A 20,927-nucleotide genomic window follows, 5' to 3' on the forward strand; every position below is an offset into this window, starting at 1 on the left:
CCCACACCTCCTACCACCGGAGGTCTCCCAAACCCCCCCCCCCACCACCTCCAAATCACCCCATGTACATTTTCAGAGAAGTTGAAGCATGAGCAAAGCTCAGTCCATCCTGCTTATAGGCCTGCCAGTTCTAAATGGCGGGCCTTTCTCTCCCCGGTGCATCATGTGATGCACAAGAAGGGGCCTAAGGCCCTGACTGGCTCAGATACCTAAGGCCCCTCCCAAGGCATCTGAGCCAATCAGGGCCTAAGGTCCTGTATCCCGGGATATAGTCAAGCCAATCAGGGCATTAAACTCCGCTCCTTTGTATCCCAGGATACAGAGGGAGGGCCCCTCTCTCTGCATGACATGATGCACCGGGAAGGGAAAGGCCCGCCATTTCAGACTGACGAGCCTACGAGTGGGATGAACTGAGCTTCCCTCCTGCTCTAACTTCTCTGAAAAGGTATGGGGGAGGGGTTCGGAGGGGGTGGGGAGACCGGTCCCTCCCACCTCTTAGGACTGATCGCAGCAGGGGAATCCCCATCAGCTGAACCAGTTTTGGGGATTCCTGATGGCTCAGCTGATGGGGATTCTTCCTGCCAGGCACTGATCCCCTCCAGTACACCTCCAAACTAACCAACTAAAAAAAAGAGCCACCGAGCACTACACCCCTCCCCTACTATCCGCCCGACATCTCTGGACCTCCAACATTCCCCAACATCACTGGACACCCCACTGACATCCCAGACCCCCTGAAATCCCCCACACATCCTCCAGCATTCCTGGACCCCCCAACATCCCTGGAACTCCCTCTCCAAACACCCTGTACCTTCGGATGACAAATCAGCAGGAGGGAAGCCCACTCCCTCCTGCCTATAGGGCCACATGCTCAGAATGATAGGCCTTCCCCCTCCCATCTTCAAGGGATCTGATTTGTAGGAGCAGTTGATTTCAGTAGCTTGGTATGAAGTAGGAGTAGGATCGCCGTCTTACACTTTGTAGTTGGAGAGCATGACCAAGGGGTGTTTGGAGGCAAGATTATCCTTGTAGTTTCTTTAAGCTTTTCTTATTTAGTGTGAAATAACTTCTCTTTCAATGAAGGCTTGATGGATTGTTTGAAATGTATAATCTTTTTCTTTGCTAAAAATTTTATAGTGATATTCATTTTCTTTATGCTGTTTTGGATTGTTTATAGAATTGAAAATCAAATAAAAAAAAAAAAAAGAAGAATCTTCTTTGGGCTTTGCTTCCACTTAATGGAGGGATTGTGCATGATGTAAGAAGCTATAAACCCCCTCACATTCTTCTGTCTTTGATGTACTGTAGAACCAGAATTATGATGTTGAAAATTTCCGCCAATATCCCTTGATCTTTTTTGAAGTTCCTCTAAATCAAGTCGCAACAACCCTTCTAACCTTTCAAGAACAGATCTGACTAAGAATCTCTTCAATTAAGGGGCATAGTTGTTAATGTGTGCTACTGTTAAGATAATATTTTACTATTAACGTGCTATTTTAGCACAGGTCCCATTTTATGCAATGAGACCTAGTCACTAATTACTAGGGCAGTGGTCTCCAATAATTTTTAAGTAAGGGCTACTTTGGATCCAAATGAGCTAAAGGAGAGCCACCAAATATCTTCCCATGTGAAGCCACAACACTGCTAACCAGTATATGTCAATGACATCCATCACCACCAGCCTTCAAACTTTTATTGGGTATATGATCACGGAGACGGGCATTTCCAAATACATTCTCTTTGTCTATTGAGAAATACCTTGTCCTTTAAGCATGTGGCTTTTCCCTCATCCACTTCCCCTGAAGTCTTCATGGGAAGCCATTGGCTGTGGGCCTTACATTGAAGAACACTGAACTAAGGTCAACAGTAAAATAATACATCTTAATGACAACCCACACTGATAACTTCCCTCTTAATCTCATGCTGAAAATACCCAATACAATGCTACAAATAACAGAATATGCATCCGGCCAATTTTATTCTGAGAGGCTATCTGCCATATTGTTTCAACCCTGACTGCTTCCCAGAGGTTCAAGTGAACAGCTTAAGAAATTTCAAATACTATATAAATGCATAACCAATATAATCTCCTTACCTCTGACTGCAGTCAATGGTAGTTGCCGAAGCTGATTCTGTGGAGTGTAGCTTTCCCAGGTGTATGCAGGAACTGGGGAGCCTTCTTTAGAGGCGCAAGTCAACTGAATGTCCTGGCCATATTCTGCTGACCCGACAATCGCACATTCTGGCTTGGACGGAGCCACTGAAGAGAGAAAAGTATTGGGGGATAACCAGATGCTCAAAATATGCTCAAGACCTATGAGATTGCGCTCTGCTGTCATTTCAGGCCAGTTGCTAGATTCACATGCCGTAATAATATAAGTATATATTAAAGACTGAAATAAAAATAAAAATATACAGACTAGAAAATATGATTACAAAGAGGGACAGAGAACCCATGGGTGAAAGGGGAAGGCTCTGTGTCATACAGGACAGCCTGAGCCAGTCCTGGTTTTATGCCTGGTGCATCAATGGACCTGTAGTCCTGTGTTACATGTAACACAGAAACATCCACCTTCACTAATATTACCTCTACAGAATTCCTTCGCTCCACTAGTGCACTGCGATACTCAAGAAAACAGAAGAGAGGTGGGACTGGAACCAATGAAGGTAACTCAAGAGAACAAGAGCACCCTAAGCACAAATAAAAAAGCCAAAAACAGAAAACTATTACTGTTGGGGGATTCCATCATCAGAGGCATTAACCTTGGAACACATGGCGAGGAGACCAAAATAGTGAAATGCCTTCCAGGATCCTCAACTACCAGGAGTTCCAGGCAAATACAGACTATAATTAAGGAAGAAACTATGGATTTTAATACTGATGTTGTTATCCATCTGGGAACAAATGACCTGGCCAACAACTCCACACTTGCAGCACAGAAAGCTTTTCAGGAGCTTGGTGAGGGTTTGAAACCTTTTGTAAAGACTTTAGCTTTTTCTGAAATACTGCCTGCACATGGAAAGGGAGAGCAAAGAGTGAAAAACACAGAGGACTTTAATAGATGGCTCAAAGCCTGGTGTCATCAAAAAGGCTTCAGGTACATAGGAGGATGGGGAAATACATGGAAGGACAAGAAGCTATATTGCACTGATGGGCTACATATTACTACAGCAGGAAAAAGAAACCTTGCAGAGAAATTAAAACAATAAGTTTCTAGGCATTTAAACTAGAAGGTGGGGGTGGTGTATATATGAAGGACAATTATAGAGACCACCCCCAGCAAAAGAAAAGATGTGATAGTAGTAAAGATTGCAACATAAACAACATCAGCAACTCATTTCTTAGCTTTGCAACGGAAAGTGAAACAAAACAAAAATCTATACGAAAAAGGAGATTACCGCTGAAAAATAGCTGGAAAGCGATGACCACAAATGCTCGCAGTCTAAGCAACAAAGTTCATGATCTCAAGCCCTGATGTTAGAGGCAGATCTAGATATTGTCGCTACCACAAAGATGTGGTTCAGTGAATCACATGGATGGGATGCAAACATACTGGGATATAATCTTTTTAGGAAGGACAGAGATGGTCAAAAAGGTGGAGGAGTAGCTCTCTATGTAAAGATCAATATCCAAGCGACCGAAATGCAAGGGACCTGGAGAGAGGAAGAAGCGATATGGATCGCTCTGAAAAGAGAAGATGGAACTTCTATCTACGTGGGTGTAGTCTACAGACCTCTAACTCAATCGCAGCAAATTGATAAGGATCTGATTGTGGATATCCAAAAGTTGGAAGGAAAGAGGAGGTGCTGCTGTTGGGAGATTTCAACCTTCCAGATGTGGACTGGAATGTTCCGTCTGCGGAATCGGAAAGAGGTAGGGAGATTGTGGATGCCTTTCAAGAGGCTCTGCTCAGACAAATAGTAATGGTACCCACGAGGGAAAAAGCGATATTGGATCTGGTCCTCACATGGAGAGAGTATCTCTAATGTTCGAATAGGTGCTCACCTGGGAAGTAGCGATCATCAAACGGTTTGGTTTGATACAACGGATAAAGTGGAGAGTGGCCGCACGATACTTAAAGTCCTAAATTTCAAACGTACAGACTTTAATGCAATGGGAGAGTACCTGAAGAAAGAACTGTTAGGATGGGAGGACATAAGAGAAGTGGCGATGAAAATGTTAGGAGGCTTGAGCCAGAAGACGTATGACATCATAGGGGGGGAATCTGGTGGGCCTGGCGCTTCTATTGTCCTGTGTATAGCATCGGGAAGCAGGGAGATTGTGAAGTCAATGCGAGTCAATCGTGGAGCCCATTCCACTCCCTCCTGCCTTGGCCACCTGCCACCCCCCATGATCCTGCTTCACTCCTGTACCTGTAGAAGAGAGCAGGAAAGATGCCCAGTGTCTCCTGCCTGCAGGCTAACCTCTCCAAAATGGTGGGCCTTCCCCTTCTTGGTACAGAGAGTGGTGGAGAACTGGAATGCTCTTCCGGAGTCTGTTATAAGGGAAAATACGCTCCAGGGATTTAAGACAAGGTTAGACAAGTTCCTGCTGAACCGGAACGAATGCAGGTAGGGCTGGTCTCGGTTAGGGTAAAGGTCTTTGACCGGGGGGTCACCGCGTGAGTGGACTGCTGGGTGCGATGGACCACTGATCTGATCCAGCAGCGGCAATTCTTATGTTCTTATCCCAGGATGCAATGGGCAAGGACCTAAGGCTCTGATTGACTCAGACCACCTAAGGGGAGGGGCCTTAGGTGTTTGAGCCAGTCAGGGCCAGGAATGGGAAAGACCAGGAATGAGAATGGGATGGTCCGCCATTTTGGACAGGCGGGCCTGCAGGCAGGGAGAACTGGGCATTCCTCCTGCTGTCTTCTTCTATATAAGATACAGGGGTGGGTTGGGGCACTTGGAGGGGGTCGGCTGGCCAAGGCAGGAAGGAGAGGACATCCCTCCTGCTGACAATCTTTACGGTAGGGGAGATCTGGAGTGGGGGGTCCTGGTGGCCACAATCTTCACAGAGAGGTGGTTGGGAGTGGGAGGGGGGTCCAGGTTTCTGATGCAGGAGGGAGTGGGAATCTCTCCTGCCTCTCTTTTTTTATCAGGAGCCATTGTCACTGACTATGGCAGACCTGTTGGTAATTTCAGGTCATTAGTAGTCATCCGTTAGAATTAGTGCATGCCTAGGGCATTGATCGGGGTACTCGTTTTAATATTAAAGACCTTGTTTTAATACTAATGAGTTCATTTGTATGGCAGAATCAGAGGCTGTAACGAATTCATGGAAAAGCCTGTAGTGAGCCATTGTGGATATCAGTCGGTAAATTATGGCCGACACCAAACCGGTTCAAATGGTTTAGCGACGATCATTAGACACACGGTGAATTTAGAGCATCCAGACCAAAGTCTTTCAGACAGAAGAGAAGTGGGCTGTTCTTATCCAACACGGAAGTAACAGTATTAGGTTTTTTCTATGAGGAGGATGTAAATGTCCCTCTTGTGGGTGTGCTACAAACCACAGTAAATACTTTATAAGGAACCTCTCTAAGGCAGAGCTGCCAAATTATTTGTCAAGGAGGAAGATTTTTGGGGGGTGAATCTTAGTTTTAAACTTGCATCCAAAAGCAGTGTTGGATTTACAGTCCCCTGATTCTACCCACTGAAATCCATGCAGGTTGGTCAAAAAACCAGGACTGGTCTAAATCATCCTCTTGAAAATGGGTGTCTTGGCAGCTCTGCTAATGCTTCTTAAGTATCATCAAACTTTTCAAGGAATGGCTCAGAAGATTCCTGCAAAGTTATTAGAAGTTTCCAGACAAAGAGGCTAATTTCAGCCTTTATTTTCATAGAGATGGTTTCACAGCCTTTATGAACTGGATCACTCATTGGAAAACCAAGATATGGAGATAACTTGATAAAAGTTTTTGATGGTATAATCCAGATCTAGATATGCCCTTAAAGACACCAATGGAATGATATTGAATGATCCAGAAAGCATTACCGTATTTTCACGAAGATAACGCGCACCCGTGTAAAACGCACACACGGGTATAGCGCGCGGGAAACCGACATATATGTAAAAAAATTTTTATATACCGCGCGCACCCGTATACCGTGCATGCTGCCCCGACTCTCCCGTCGCCGCCCGACTCTCCTTTCGCCCGCCCCAACTCTCCTCTGGCCACCCCGACTCTCCTTTTCCCCGCCCCGACTCTCCTCTCCCCCTTGAAGTCCTGTCCCCACCCTGAAAGCCTGATGCCCCCCCCGACGTCCGATTCAACCCCCCGCAGGACCGCTCGCACCCCACCCCGAAGGACCGCTCGCACGCACCCGCACCCGCACCCCGAAGGACCGCTCGCACACACTCCCACCCGCACCCGCACCCCCACCCTGAAGGACCGCTTGCACCCCCACGGTTAAAGCCAAAAGTCATAAAATGGGATTAGAACTGAATATAAACAAAACAAAGATTATGAATATGAAAAATGATGAAAATTTTGAGCTTGAAGGCAATAGAACAGAAGTTGTAAAGAGTTTAATCTTTTGGGCTCTTTGGTAAACAAGGAAGCAACTAGCAGTGAAGTAATACTCTGCAAAATAGCAATTGGTCGCTCTATAATGAAGGCTCTTGATAAGGTATTTAAAGGCAAGGAGAAACCAGTTAAAATGAAGGTCAGACTGGTCTGTGCTCTCATTTTCTCAGTGATCAATTATGGATGCGAAAATTGAACATTACAGAAACACAACAGAAGAGAATTGGCCCATTTGAACTCTGGTGCTGGAGAAGGATTCTATGCATGCCATGGACCACCAGAAGAACTAACAAATCAATTTTGGAAGAGATCAGACTGGATATGTCACTCAAAGGTCACATGATGAAATTACGACTATCTTAATTTGGTCACACTGTTAGAAGAGAGAGGCCATTGGAGAAGGACATCATGTTTGGGAAGATAGAAGAAACTAGGCGAAGAGGGTGACCTGCAGCTAGATGGCAACTACTATGGGGGATGATGCTGGAGAACCTTATTGGACTAGCACTCAATTGACTTCTTTTTGGATCTTTAATTCATCAAGTTGCTAGGACTCAAACCCAAGCTGATGGCACCTAACACTAGAGAGCTGCATGGGAATGGGGCCAATGGGAATTCTGTGGACCCTGTGGGGATCCTGTGGAGTTCCCCCTGGGTCCATGGGGTTCCCAAGAGGTTCTTCCCTTGGTCCTTGGGGATCCCACAGAGATCCCTCCAAGGTCGTGGGGATCCTGCAAGGATGGAGGCACCTCACACGGCTCCCACAAGTGTGTTACCTCAGTAGTGCCTCCTTTCTGCCTTCCAGCTGCACTCACCCCTCCACAAAGCCATGTGCAGCACTTCCAGCACACCACCCATAGCCAACCCAAAGCCTTCCCTGACGTCAGAGGGAAGGCTTCTGGGTCAGCCATGTGCAGTGTGTAGGAACTGCTGCCCATGGCTCTGTGAAGAAGCAAGTGTGGCTGGAAGGCAGGAAGAAGAAGGCCCACATGGACAGCTCTAGTATACATCCGCAGCAGAGAGGCATGAATTTGGGCCAGATAAGAGAACTAGTGAGCACGTTGTGACAAGGAAAGGAGAGAGAGGACATGAATATGAGACAAAGGAGGGAGGGGGAAGGAATGTGTTGGGACATGGGAGGGGTACGAACCAGGAACAATGGTTGGAAGGAAGGAAAGAGGAAGGGGGCACAAACCTGGGACACAGAATGGAGGGAGGTAGCATGTTTGGACACAGAAGGAAGGGAGGAAGGATACACGAACTTGGGACATAGGATGGAGAGAGGGGGAGAAAGAGATCCTGAGGTGGGGGAGGGAATAGAAAAGGAAAGGAGACTTGTTGGGCATGTGTATGAGTGAGAGGGAAAGAGAATGGTGCACATGGGGAAAGAAAGAGGAAAGTTGGTGGCATAGGGAGGGATAGGAGTGAGGTGGATATGCATGGGGAAGAGAAAGATGAAAGGGAGAAAAGTTGGATATGGTGGTGGAAAGGGAATAGTAGAACATGGTAGTGGCAAGAATGGAGGGAGAGATGTGGAGGCATGGTGCTGGATGGAAAAATAAATCTCCAAAAGTATAAAAAGAAATTTATTGACTGATATATGTTAACTTTGGGAAAAGTATATAGCAGATATCTTTGCATTGTGATCAACAGAAATGCATTTCTGGTTTTATTTCTTCAGTGTTGAAGTACTTGCTGACCCTTGCTGTAATTGCCGGGGAGCCCTAAGCATCACCAGCTGAGGACCTCCTCCAAAGGCGGCCATAAATTCCCTCCACCATGTGTAGCAGTCATTGGCAGCCACTGAGCCACTGAGTTGCCAACATCTATGATTCAGCCTAGGGAGAAAGAAGGGAGGGAGGGAGGGACAGGAAAGAGAGGAGATGCCAGAGCATGGAGGCAAAGGGAGAGGGAGAGATGGAAGGGAAGGAGAGTAGAGAGATGGCAGGGCATGAGGGAAGGGAAAGAGACAGAGATTCCAGATCGGGTGGGGTGGGAAGGAAGGAAAGGATAAGTCCAGATGCCAGAGCACAGAGAAAGGGGTAGAGATAGAAAAAAACGGAGAGGGGGTAAAGCTGAAATAAACCATGTACATAGGAGATAAGGGGCAGAGGATAGATAGTTTATGGAAGGGAGATAGAAAGGGGGAAGATGCCATGTGGAAGGGGAGAGGGCAGACACCAGATGGAAGGGAGAAGGTGTACAATGGATGGAACACAGAGAGAGCGAGAGCAGACACTGGATGGAAGAGGCAGAGAGAGAGAGGGCAGACACTGGATGGGAAAGGCAGAGAGAGAAAGAGCAGACACTGGATGGGAAAGGCAGAGAGAGAGGGCAGTCACTGGATGGGAGAGGCAGAGTGAGAGAGAGGGGGGGCAGACACTGGATGGGAAAGGTAGAGAGAGAGGGAAGGCACTGGATGGGAGAGGTAGAGAAAGAGAGAGAGGGCAGACACTGGATGGAAGAGGCAGAGAGAGAGAGAGGGCAGACACTGGATGGAAGAGGCAGAGAGAGAGAGGGCAAACACTGGATGGAAGAGGCAGAGAGAGAGGGCAGACACTGGACGGAAGAGGCAGAGAGAGAGGGAAGACACTGGATGGAAGAGGCAGAGAAAGAGAGAAAGAGGGTAGACACTGGATGGAAGAGGCAGAAAGAGGGCAGACACTGGATGGGAGAAGCAGAGAGAGAGAGAGAGAGAGAGGGCAGACACTGGATGGAAGAGGTGTAGAGAGAGAGAGAGAGAGAGGGAGGGCAGACACTGGATGGAAGAGGTAGAGAGAGAGAGGGCAGACACTGGATGGAACAGGCAGGAAAGAGGGCAGACACTGGATGGAAGATGCAGAGAAAGAGGGCAGACACTGGACGGAAGAGGCAGAGAGAGAAAGAGAGCAGACACTGGACGGAAGAGGCAGAGAAAGAGGGCAGACATTGGGCGGAAGAGGCAGAGTGAGAGAGAGGGCAGACACTGGACGGAAGAGGCAGAGAGAGAGGGGGAGGGCAGACACTGGACGGAAGAGGCAGAGAGAGAGAGGGCAGATACTGGATGGAAGAGGCAGAGAGAGAGAGGGCAGACACTGGATGGGAGAGGCAGAGAGAGAGAGAGAGAGAGAAAGATAGCAGACACTGGATGGGAAAGGCAGAGAGAGAAAGAGAGAGAGAAAGAGCAGACTCTGGATGGGAAAGGCAGAGAGAGAGGGCAGACACTGGATGGGAGAGGCAGAGAGAGAGAGAGGGAAGACACTGGATGGGAGAAGCAGAGAGAGAGAGGGAAGGCACTGAATGGGAGAGGTAGAGAAAGAGAGAGAGAGAGAGAAGGCAGACACTGGATAGAAGAGGCAGAGAGAGAGGGCACACTGGATGGAAGAGGCAGAGAGAGAGAGGGGGCAAACACTGGATGGAGAGGCAGAGAAAGAGGGCAGACACTGGACTTAAGAGGCAGAGAGAGAGGGCAGACACTGGATGGAAGAGGCAGAGAGAGAGAAAGAGGGCAGACACTGGATGGAAGAGGCAGAGAAAGAGAGAAAGAGGGCAGACACTGGATGGGAGAGGGAGAGAGAGAGAGGGGGCAGACACTGGATGGGAGAGGCAGAAAGAGAGAGAGGGCAGACACTGGATGGGAGAGAGAGAGAGAGAGGGCAGACACTGGATGGAAGAGGTAGAGAGAGAAAGAGAGGGCAGACACTGGATGGGACAGGCAGGAAAGAGGGAAGACACTGGATGGAAGATGCAGAGAAAGAGGGCAGACACTGGACGGAAGAGGCAGAGTGAGAGAGAGGGCAGACACTGGACGGAAGAGAGAGAGAGAGAGAGAGAGGGCAGACACTGGATGGAAGAGGCGGGGGAGAGAGAGAGAGAAAGAGAGGGAGGGCAGACACTGGACAGAAGAGGCAGAGAGAGAGACAGAGAGAGAGGGCAGACACTGGACGGAAGAGGCAGAGAGAGAGAGAGAGAGGGCAGACACTGGATGGAAGAGGCAGAGAGAGGGGGGGCAGAGAGAGAGAGAGAGGGAGGCAGACACTGGACAGAAGAGGCAGAGAGAGAGAGAGAGAGAGGGACAGACACTGGATGGAAGAGGCAGAGAGAGGGCGAACAGTGGATAAAGAGCCGGAGAGAGAGGGCAGACAGTGGATAGTTGGGGCAGAGAAAGAGGGCAAAGGCTAGATGGAAAGAGCAGTGAGAGAGGACAGATGCTGGATGGAAAGAAGACAGTGAAGAGATGATTAAACCAGAAATGACAAAATATAGAAGAAAGATTTTTTTGTTGGTTTAGATAGAATAAACTAGTATTATAGCTGTATTAGTAAATGTTTATAAATAGAAATAAGGTACTCTTTTTATTGAATTACTTTTAATACATACTTCAGAGACCAAAACCCCCTTTCTCAGGTCAGGAGAGGATGTTGTAACAGTAATATACTGTACTGACCTAAAGAAAAAGGTTTAGGCTTCTGAAAGCTAATTGAAAAATGGATTAGTCCAATAAAATGGTATTTTCTTCTTTTCCATTTTTTTTGTTTTATTTTTATTTTTATTGCTATCTTTATATTTTGCACAATATTAGGGGCCATGTGTCACAGTTTCTGTGGTGTTGCATTGTATGCAGAGTCTGGCTTCTTGGTGGTTCAGTTTAACTTTTGCCTATGTATTTCTATTTTTAGTTTCTGATTACTTATTCCATACTGGGTGAGGGTGTATCTGTGTTCTGTGGGTATGAAAAGGACATGATTTTTTGCAGGATTGATCTGTATTAATCTGACTTGTTTCATTTTACAATTATAAGGTTTCTACAATGGGCTGGCAAGGTAAATGCTCCAACACTCATAAAAGCCAGTGTATATATCCTGAAGTTGACTGCAAGAATAGTAAAGAAACATCAGAGAGAAAGAAGAGAGGACACTTAATCCATTACCTAGAATAAGAAGGTCCGTATTGGAGAATGTGTGGCCCTTGCGGTCCTGAGGAATTAAGAGTTCACACTGGTATGTGCCATTATCATTCATTGTCAGTTGGCTGATGGTTATGGTGGCATCATTGGCATCCACATTTCTAACAAATTCTACTCGACCATTGTAATTCTCCCCTGTAGTAATAGGTTGGGCACCAAAATAATGGCTGATCACTTCTTCCTAGAATAAAATCGAAACCATAAGATTTTAAATAAAAGCAAAACATAGATCCTTTTTATACATTTCCAAGTAATTTTTTAAAAAGTCCTTTTGTTGCCACCATAGAGTAAAGTAATCCCTAGATCAAGATCTCTCAAATTTAGGCCTTAAGATTCCAAATCTTGACTGATTTTCAGTATAATCACAATGAATATTCACGGACAACAGGTCAGCCAACAATATCTTGCAGAGCACAGTTCCTTCAACTTACACAGAAGCTTCACTTGCATGGAGCAGGTACTTTCTCTCTAGCTCACCCCTCCATTCCTGTGACTGTAGCTAATTTATTTCAAGTCTGTCAGGGGAGCGAAACATGTTAGATATCAGTGAAATGGCCCCCTGACCGACCTGAAATAAATCAGCTAAGTTCTTTGTACTTTATTTCTAAAAGATATTTATTGCAAAGGTTCACATGATTGATATACACAAAAGGAGATATAAATGGATTGGTGATGATTTGATATAGGACTCTTTAACAGGATTGAAATTCTGAACGTTATTGAGGTTCATCACTGAGTTCCATAAAATAAGATAAATATTTAATTTCAGACACTTTAGTCATCCTTCTGTCTTCCGGACATTAACACAAAAATCTGTATAATCCTGAGAAAATCCAGGAGATATCCCTGGCCTCCCGAGTCCTAAACACATCTGGCTGCTCCCCCCCAGCCTGCAAACAATTGGGCCTTAGTTTGCTTGTACCTTATTTGGCCAAGGCTCAGGCTCAGTGCTACCTGAACTGCAATGTGGGAAATCAGGCTCGGGCTCCCTGTCTATCTATCACAGGCAAAGCACAGAAGTGGTGTTCTTATGGTTGGGGAGAGAGGAAAGATCTGTATGTCAGTAAAGATAAGGGGCCTGAGACAGAGGAAGGTTTGGAGCTTGAATGATAAAGGGAGAAAGGGAAAGAACACTTCAACTCACTAAAAACAAATGATTCAGAAGTTTAGCTGCATGCTGCAATTTTCATTTTGTGTTGGCTTTATTTCCACCCCCACCCCCTGGTCTAGTTTCATTTCATATTTTTTAAAATGAAAAAATAAACAGCTCTACCTACTCTTTTGGCATTACTCTGAGCTGTTTACTTCAAGCAGATGCTGAGGTGTGCTATCATAGGGCCATGCTAAGGGGCATCTTAGTATGCCCCTTTGTGGGCTACATTGTAGGTGATTTGTTTTAACTTTATTCTGAAACATGCTGTGCGCTTTGTAGAAGGACTTGCTGCATTGTGGATTGTGATGATTGTCAGGAATTCTTGTGTTTACTGAATGGAGGCCGTTATCCATAGCGATATTACTTAGGTTTTTAGTGTGGGCCAGCATGGTAAATGCTCCGATGCTCATAGAATTCCAATGAGTGTCAGAGCATTTACCTCACCAGCTCACGCTAAAAACCTCTAGCGCCGTTTAGGAAAACTCAGCATTAATGTTTTAAGTTAATTCTGAATATTTTTAAGTGTATAATTTAAATGTTTGGGACAGGCAAAAATTAATCTGTTTACTAGGTTTTATTTTTTTTTGTTTTTTTTTGCTATTCTTGGAGGTGGAGTTCTAATGAGAAGAAGTAAGATGGTGAGTTCTATACCAGTATCTAGAGACAAATTATTTAACCTGATGTGGTGGATGGTGTATAGTGACCGTTTATTAATTGATTTGGAGGAGAGACATTTAATCTGAGGGAAATATATCATGCTTCATCCTAGTCTAGGTAGAATAATTTGCAGTTACGTAGGGTTGACAGGACATGGAGCTATCTGGAAGTGACTAAGCTCTAAATGTTGCAATCGATCTGGGTTTGATCAACTTTGCCTTAATGATTACAGTCTGATAGTGGATCACACATTAGACATATTCCACTCAGTGTTCAAAACAGAATCTACCCAGTATTCAAATTTCAAAGCTATTTAAACAGCCAAGAATAGCTCCTGGCCAGTTAAATAGCACTAGTATTCAGTATGAGATGGCCGTCTATCAGTGAAATTTAAAACGCCAAAATGGGCCACATAAATAGTTGGTCTGTCTTTGGCTGCAATAAACTTAGATGACCGGTGGTGAATATTGACTAGCCAGCTAAGTATATAGTGACTTAAAATAAACCAGATATTCAATGCCAGTCACAGGAAACAGCTTAGCGTTGAATATCTGGACTTAGTGCCAACTTCGGGAGTCAGCCCGGCTAACTCCTCCAGTATTAATATCTGCTCCAATGTATCTAATGTGACCACCTAAGTGCTGATATACAGTGGCACTTAACCAGACAGTGTGACAGAATATCACCGGAGACCGCCCCTGCACTATCTATTGGTACCAGGGCAGTTTGTGGTTGGAGCTTCAGTGGAACTTGGGAGAAGCCAGGACTTAACCAGGTCACACTAGACCTCTACCCCATATCTTTCCTCATCCTTGAGATTCTTTAAAGGCAGCTAATCCTACTTTGCTGCTCCAATATTTGAAAGTAGCATTCTTTTTGCCACATAGCAAAATGCTGTGAGAAGTGTCATTTTGTTGTACTGTGAAATTTTTAAGTGTCAGCCTGTGCCATTTTCAGCTAGCATAAGAACATGAGAATAGCCATACTGGGCCATGCTGCTTCCAACAGTGGCCAATCTAGATCAGAAGTACCTGGCAAAATCCCAAACAGTAGCAGGATTCTATGCTAACAACCCCAGGGACAAGTAGTGGCTATCCCATGTCTGTCTTAATAGCAGATTATGGACTTTGTCTCCAGGAACTTGTCCAAACCCAGATTTTTTTTAAAACCCAGATGTGCTAATTGCTGCTATCACTTCTTCCAGCAATGAGTTTCAGAGCTTAACTACAGTATTTGTTGAGTGAAAAAAATATTTTCTATTCATTTTACACGTGTGTGATTCACATTTACCTGTTCTATCCATTCAGCACAGTGTAGACCTCTGTCATATTTTCCCTCAGCTGCTTCTTTTACAAAATGAAGAGCCCGAACCTCTTAAGCTTTTCCTCTTATGAGAGGAGTTCCATCCCCAGATCAGTGAAGACTCCAAGAATTGGATAAGATATGTATAGGATAGGGGCCTGGGGGGGGGGGGCACAACCAAGCATACAAGAGCTTATTTATAACTTTAAAAAGCATATTTTTTTACATGGGAGGGGATAGGGAAAGCACTGAGCTGATAATTGGAAATAAAATAAAAATGAGCAAAATTTCAACCATGTTTCTTTGGTTTGCAAACAAAATGATGTGAAAACACATCCCTATTCAGAAATATTGTAAAAATATTCTTTTCTGAAACAGGGCTCGGATATTTCCATACCCAAACAACCTCAATCACCAATTGCTTGTAGGATCTTCACCCATCCTTTGCACCACAAATTTCCAAATGATTCCTCTGTTTCTCACTGGGTAGATTAGACTTTATAATTTACCTGACTGGGACGAATTTTCTTCCACTGAATATTAGCTGCAGTTCTTTCAGTCACGGTTGTCTCAAAGTTACAGTTTAGAGTTGCACTTTGGCTTCGCTCTGCTTCAAGGATCGGAGGGGTTTTCACCTGAATGGCGAAAATGGCTGCCAGCACTAAAGAGAAAAACAAAAGCACCCAAAGGTTAGCAGTGTAAAAATCAGTCACTGTTGTTTCCTGTCATGCGCCCTATTATTACCTAAGAGGGCAACTAACAGGTCCCATCAGTAGCATACCAAGGGGAGACAGGGGGGTGGTCCACTCCAGGTGAAGCCCATAAAAGGGTGCTCCATGAACCAGCATCGTGAACTTTTTCCCACAGTGGCAGCCTTCATAACTCGCTGCTCTGCTGGCGTCAGGCCTTCCTTGCTGCTGGGTCCTGCCTTTGTAGCAACAGGAAGTAGGCAGATCCCAGCAGAGAAGAAAGCCCAAAGTCGACAAGAGCAGCATGTTATGAAAGCTGTGCTGCTGATGGAGGGGGGGGGAGTGGTGACAAACAGAGGGAAAGAAATGCTGAACCTGATTGGGGAGAGGGAAGGAAGGATAAGAAGGAAGACCAGGGAGCGGAGAGGAGAGAAGAGGAAAGAGAGATGCCAGACCATGGGGAAGGGAAGGAAAGGAGATACCAGAGCATAGAGGGGGAGGGAGAGATAGAAGGAAGAGATGCCAGAGAATAGGAATGCATCAAATGGACTTTGTGTCTGGAAGGCACTCTTCTAATAGCATCCGCCTAGCATTGCAACTTATGTCCTTGACTAAGACAATGGATGAACCGGCCTTCTCTGTGTCCTTGGATGCAGAGAAGGCGTTTGACAGGGTGGAATGGTCTTTTATGTATAAAGTAATGCAGTGGTTTGGTATGGGTGCAGGATTTATACATATGATCAAAACATTATATAGCCACCCTAATACCAGAATATGCATCAATAACGTCCTTACGGAGAAATTTTATCTTTATAGAAGTGTTAGACAGGGATGCCCAGTAGTGCAGTGGCCTAGTGGCGCAGTGGTTAAAGCTACAGCCTCAGCACACTGGGGTTGTGGGTTCAAACCCATGCTGCTCCTTGTGACCCTGGGCATGTCACTTAATCCCCCCATTACCCCAGGTACATTAGATAGATTATGAGTCCGCTGGGACAGACAGAGAAAAATGCTTGAGTCCTATTTGGGACATTGTTGAAAGCTAAAAGTCCAATAGACATTTATAAAAACAGACTTCTTCTAATTATGACAGGGGTGGCCATGCAGCTGATAACATTGGAAATTGGAAGATCTGGGACAGATTAAATTTTTCTTTTTGGTGAGAAATGCTCTGTTTGTATTACAGATATGAAAGAATGAATGCAGAACAATCGGGTAATAGTAAAAAGTTTAAATAAATATGGGGACCATTAGAGGCATTTGTTATTCAAAGACTGATTAACCTTTAATTTCCAGATGATTTCTACACACATCCAGAGAGGGTAGGAGGGAAGGTGGGGGGGGGGGGGAATAAAGTAATTTGTTTAATATTTGTTCGAAGATAAGTGCTGTTATATGTTTTATCTGATAGTATATTTGTTTACACTTTATATAAGTTCTGAAAATGAATACAGATTAAAAAAAAAAGAATAAATAAATAAATTGTACTGGAACCTCTTCTTCTGGCTATTGAACGGTCAGACAGCATTAAGGGAATATCTTACAGAAATGGCATGTACAAGATCTCAGCCTATGCTGATGATCTTTTATTATATCTTACAGAACCAGAAACCTCGGTACCAGACTTACTACAGTTGATTGACTCCTTTGGATCCTTCTCAGGCTACAAGATCGACTGGAGTAAATCTGTGGTATTGCCCTTAAATGTACACTGTGTAAAATCTTTGTTAGACCCATATTCTTTTTTTTTTTTTATTATTATTTATTTATAGAATTTTACAATATTTCCAAGCAAAGTTTTATTTTATTTTTCTTTCCAGCTTATGATTTATCTTTAATCTTATCTATTGTTTTGCCTTTTGTCTTTGTTTTGTTCTATTTCTATCATTTAAATTTCTCCAGAATTCTACTGTTCAACGGCTCCCCCTTCTGCTTCTATTCCTTTCTCTCCTCTCTTCTACCTTCCAAAGTATTTAGATCAATGCTGTCTTGTTAAAATGTTTATTTTATTTTTATTTTTCCACTAACTCTACTTTTCACTTCTCTATTACCCTCCAGGTACTTTAGTTAGATTGTGAGCCTTCGGGACAGTAAGGGAATTTTTCAAGTACCTTTCTTATTTCTAATCTTAATGTATATTTTCTGTAAACCGCTTAGAACCTAACGGATGTAGCGGTATATAAGAAATAAATTACATTACATTACATTACATTACATATACATCTTGTACAGTAAAGTGAGATCAAACAACATATTAAACAAAAATTTCCAAAATTAATATTTACTACAAGGATATACTAGTCTAGCTGATCTCTCACTAGTCCTCAATATTATTGGATCCACGATTAAGAGTAGAACATATATAATTCAAATTAATTAAATAAGAAAAATCCTTATCTGACTAAAGTGCAGGGAGCTAACTTTCCATGGACGCTGTTATTCCTTTTTCAAGACGTTTCATTGAGAGAAAACTAATCAGTTGAGATGGCTCTGTAAATATATACTTCAATGATAAGTATCTAACTACACATTTACATGGATATCTCAAAAAGAAAATACCCCCTATTTGAATCACTCCAGGTTTTAGAATTAAAAATTCTTTCCTTCTTTTTTGAGTCTCTCTAGAGACATCAGGGAAAATCTGAATATACTGCCCCAGGAAGTCTTTGGATCTATTTTTAAAGAAAAGTTTTAATATCCAATCCTTGTCTGGAGCCAAAGCAACAGACAACAAGAGAGTAGCTGGAACAACCATTTCTCTATCTGATTGTTCCAGTATTGCCGAAATGTCCAATGACCTCTCCCGGGGTTCCTCAATTTTTTTTCCTTCTTCTTTGAATTGGGGCTTAGCAGGTAGGTAATACACTCTTGTAAGAGGAGGTAAGGAGTTTTCAGGAATTTCCAAAATTTCCATAAAATATCTCTTCACCATTTCTCTAGGAGAAGTTGACAGGATCTTTGGAAAATTTATAAATCTCAAATTGTTTATTCGACCATTATTCTCCTGCACTTCTAACTTCTTCCTGAGTAATATATTATCTTTAACCAGCATATCTTGATTTTGTTTCAATAGCATTAGCTCCTTATTTGTATTTTGTGTCTCTGTTTTAAATTGTGACATATCCTGCTTTAAAACTTTTATTTCTTCCTTTTGTTCTTTTAATTCTTTATCCAAACTTTTTATTTGAGGATTTAAGGAATTCCCCAAATTCACTACCAAGTCCCATAATGCTTCGAGTGTGACTGAAGGAGGTTTTGTAGGTGAAAAAAGTTGTAATGGTGTAGTATCTAAATATTCTGAAATTAGCTTTACCTCAGTGACGTCTTGTGTTCCTCCAACCTCTGTTATCCCGGTCGCAAGTCCTTGCAGAGAGATCCTTCCACTCTGCGTTGTCATATTCGGCGAGCCCTCCATACTAGCCTCTGTGGACAAAGAAAAAACCATCTCCTCAGGTGGATTCTTGTCCCGTGGGGAGCTGGCGGCTTGCGGCGTCGGTTGAAGGGGTGGCGTCCTAACGTCGGGGCTAAGAGTGATATCATGCTCAGGGGAACCCACCGCACTACTCTCCGGCGGTGTCCCCAATGAGCTAGCACCCGACCCTTCTTGTTCCCGTTGTAGGCGTCAAAGAAAGTCATCAATAGTAACCACTGGGGTTAAGGGTCGCCGGGAGGCTCCTCCGGTGTTCCTTCCTTGTCTTTTCGGCATTTTAAAAAAAAGAAAAACTTTAGCGGCGTCCTCACTGCAGCAGACATGGAATGAACATCTTAGGGAGCAGAATCCGAGCCGGATCTATGTACCCCAAATGAAAGTTGCCCACTACCGGCTCCCGGACTCCACGCGGCTCCTAAGGGGCTCCCAAGGGGCCTTGCGTGCCCCTTAGGGCACGCCCCTTCGGCCACGCCCTGCGGCCGCGCGGCTGCGGCCGCAACCGCAACAGCAGCTGCCTTTTAAGATGTTGGAGACGGACCCAGTGACGTCAGGGGTCCATCCCTGTAGATGCCTGACTGCGCCGCGATCAGGAAGGAAAGCCGCCACTGCCGAAATCCGGGACCAGCAAACAGGTCACCCACAGCTCTCCTCCAGTCCGGTAACTGCTCCCCCATATTCTTTCATTTGGAAACCTAAGGGTGTTAAATATTTAGGAGTAATGCTTCTGCAGAATGTAGGCGATACCATGTCAACTAATAAGGAAAGTCTTTCCAAAATTCAAGAATTGTGTGAGAAGTGGAGCCTCTTGTATCTTTCCTGGTGAGGCAGGATCCAAACGATGAAAATGTTGATAGCTCCAGTCATTCAATATTATATGAGTATGTTACCAATCTTCTTTTCTGAAAAATGTTATAAACAGATTAATAGGTTACTAGCTAAATTTATATGGCTGGGGGAAACACCTAGAATTGCTCTAGCAAAGTTACAGAAAGTCAAAGAGCTGGGGGGAGTCAACTTGCCTAATTTTAATATATATATATATATATATATATATATATATATATATATAAACAATGAAATTTTTAAGTCTACATGGCAAGCTTTGTTGTTTTTGGATGATTTGCTTATTAAAAATTCTACACAAATATCCCTATGGCTGAACCCTGTGATTACCATCAATGGTTCTATGACCCTTTAGAAAATCTGGATGCAAGCAGGAGTTAGAACCTTGCAAGATGTGATGAGTCAAGGAAATTTGGTGACTTTTCAGACATTACAACAGAACTTTGCCTTGCCATTCTCACAATGTTTTAAATGGCTACAGCTTCAGCATGCTATTAAGGCTGGCTTTCCATCGCTTCACACTTTGAAGGAACAACTAAGTTTGCTTAATATGTGCTATATTGTGGGGATTCAAGGTCATGAGGCTTCAAGCTGGTATAAACACCAGTGCTCACATCTACTTAAGAAACCTCTATTTCAGGGGTGCCCAACGCGTCGATCGCGATCGACCAGTAGCTCAGGAAGGCAACTCGAGTCGATCGCACTCGTGTTGCCGTCCTGATCTACGGGCCGATCAGCCTTCCTCTCCAGTGTTCTCCCTAGGGCCTTTTAGCTGGGCGGTCCGCCCAGCTGTCATCTGCCGCTGCTGAACATTAAAAAAAACCCCAAAAAAACCGGCTTGGAGATTTCAGCCCCTAGCGAACTTATGCTCCGGGCTCTAACGTGTGCGTGCAGGCTTCTCTTCTCTTCCCTCCGAAACCGGAAGTTATGCCCGGGGAGGGGGAGGGGGGAGAAGGGAAGCCAGCACGCACATGTTGAGAGCCCTGAAGCAAGCGTTCGCTACGGGCTAAGGCGGGAGACATATTAGTGAAGCATTTCTTCTTCTTGCTGCCGGGTCCTGCCTACTTTCTGTTTCCGCGAAGGCAGGACCCGGCAGCATTTCCCCCAACAGTTCCTCGCGATGCTGGTCGGCCGAAGCAGGGAGAGGTTGGGGCGGCGGCGGCTTTTGGGCGTGTTATTGGCGTCGACTTTCGGGCCTGTTATTGGTGGCGGTTTGGGTCCTGGTCCCCGATGGCAGTTTGGGTCCCCGATGGCAGTGGCAGTGTCTTGGGGGAGGGCAGGGAGAAAGAAAGAAAGAAAAAGGGCAGGCAGGGAGACAGAAGGAAAGAAGAGAAACAGAAAAAAAGGAAAGGGAGGCAGAGAGAAAGAAAGGGCAGGG

The 20,927-nt window shown here is 44.6% G+C and overlaps 1 protein-coding gene across 2 annotated transcripts in view; it reads right to left on the minus strand.

Moving 5' to 3' along the window:
• Positions 1–20,927, minus strand: part of GPA33 (glycoprotein A33) — a 96,284-nt gene that overhangs the window by 23,347 nt on the left and 52,010 nt on the right. For both annotated transcript variants that reach the window (XM_033941617.1, XM_033941616.1), the window contains exons 2-4: positions 15,100–15,251; positions 11,443–11,659; positions 2,096–2,260 (exon numbers count right to left, since the gene is read on the minus strand). In XM_033941617.1, the coding sequence (XP_033797508.1) occupies positions 2,096–2,260; positions 11,443–11,659; positions 15,100–15,251 (534 nt within the window). The remainder of the gene's footprint in view (positions 1–2,095; positions 2,261–11,442; positions 11,660–15,099; positions 15,252–20,927) is intronic.

The sequence above is a fragment of the Geotrypetes seraphini genome, chromosome 4, assembly GCF_902459505.1.
Source record: "Geotrypetes seraphini chromosome 4, aGeoSer1.1, whole genome shotgun sequence".
NCBI lineage: Eukaryota > Metazoa > Chordata > Amphibia > Gymnophiona > Dermophiidae > Geotrypetes > Geotrypetes seraphini.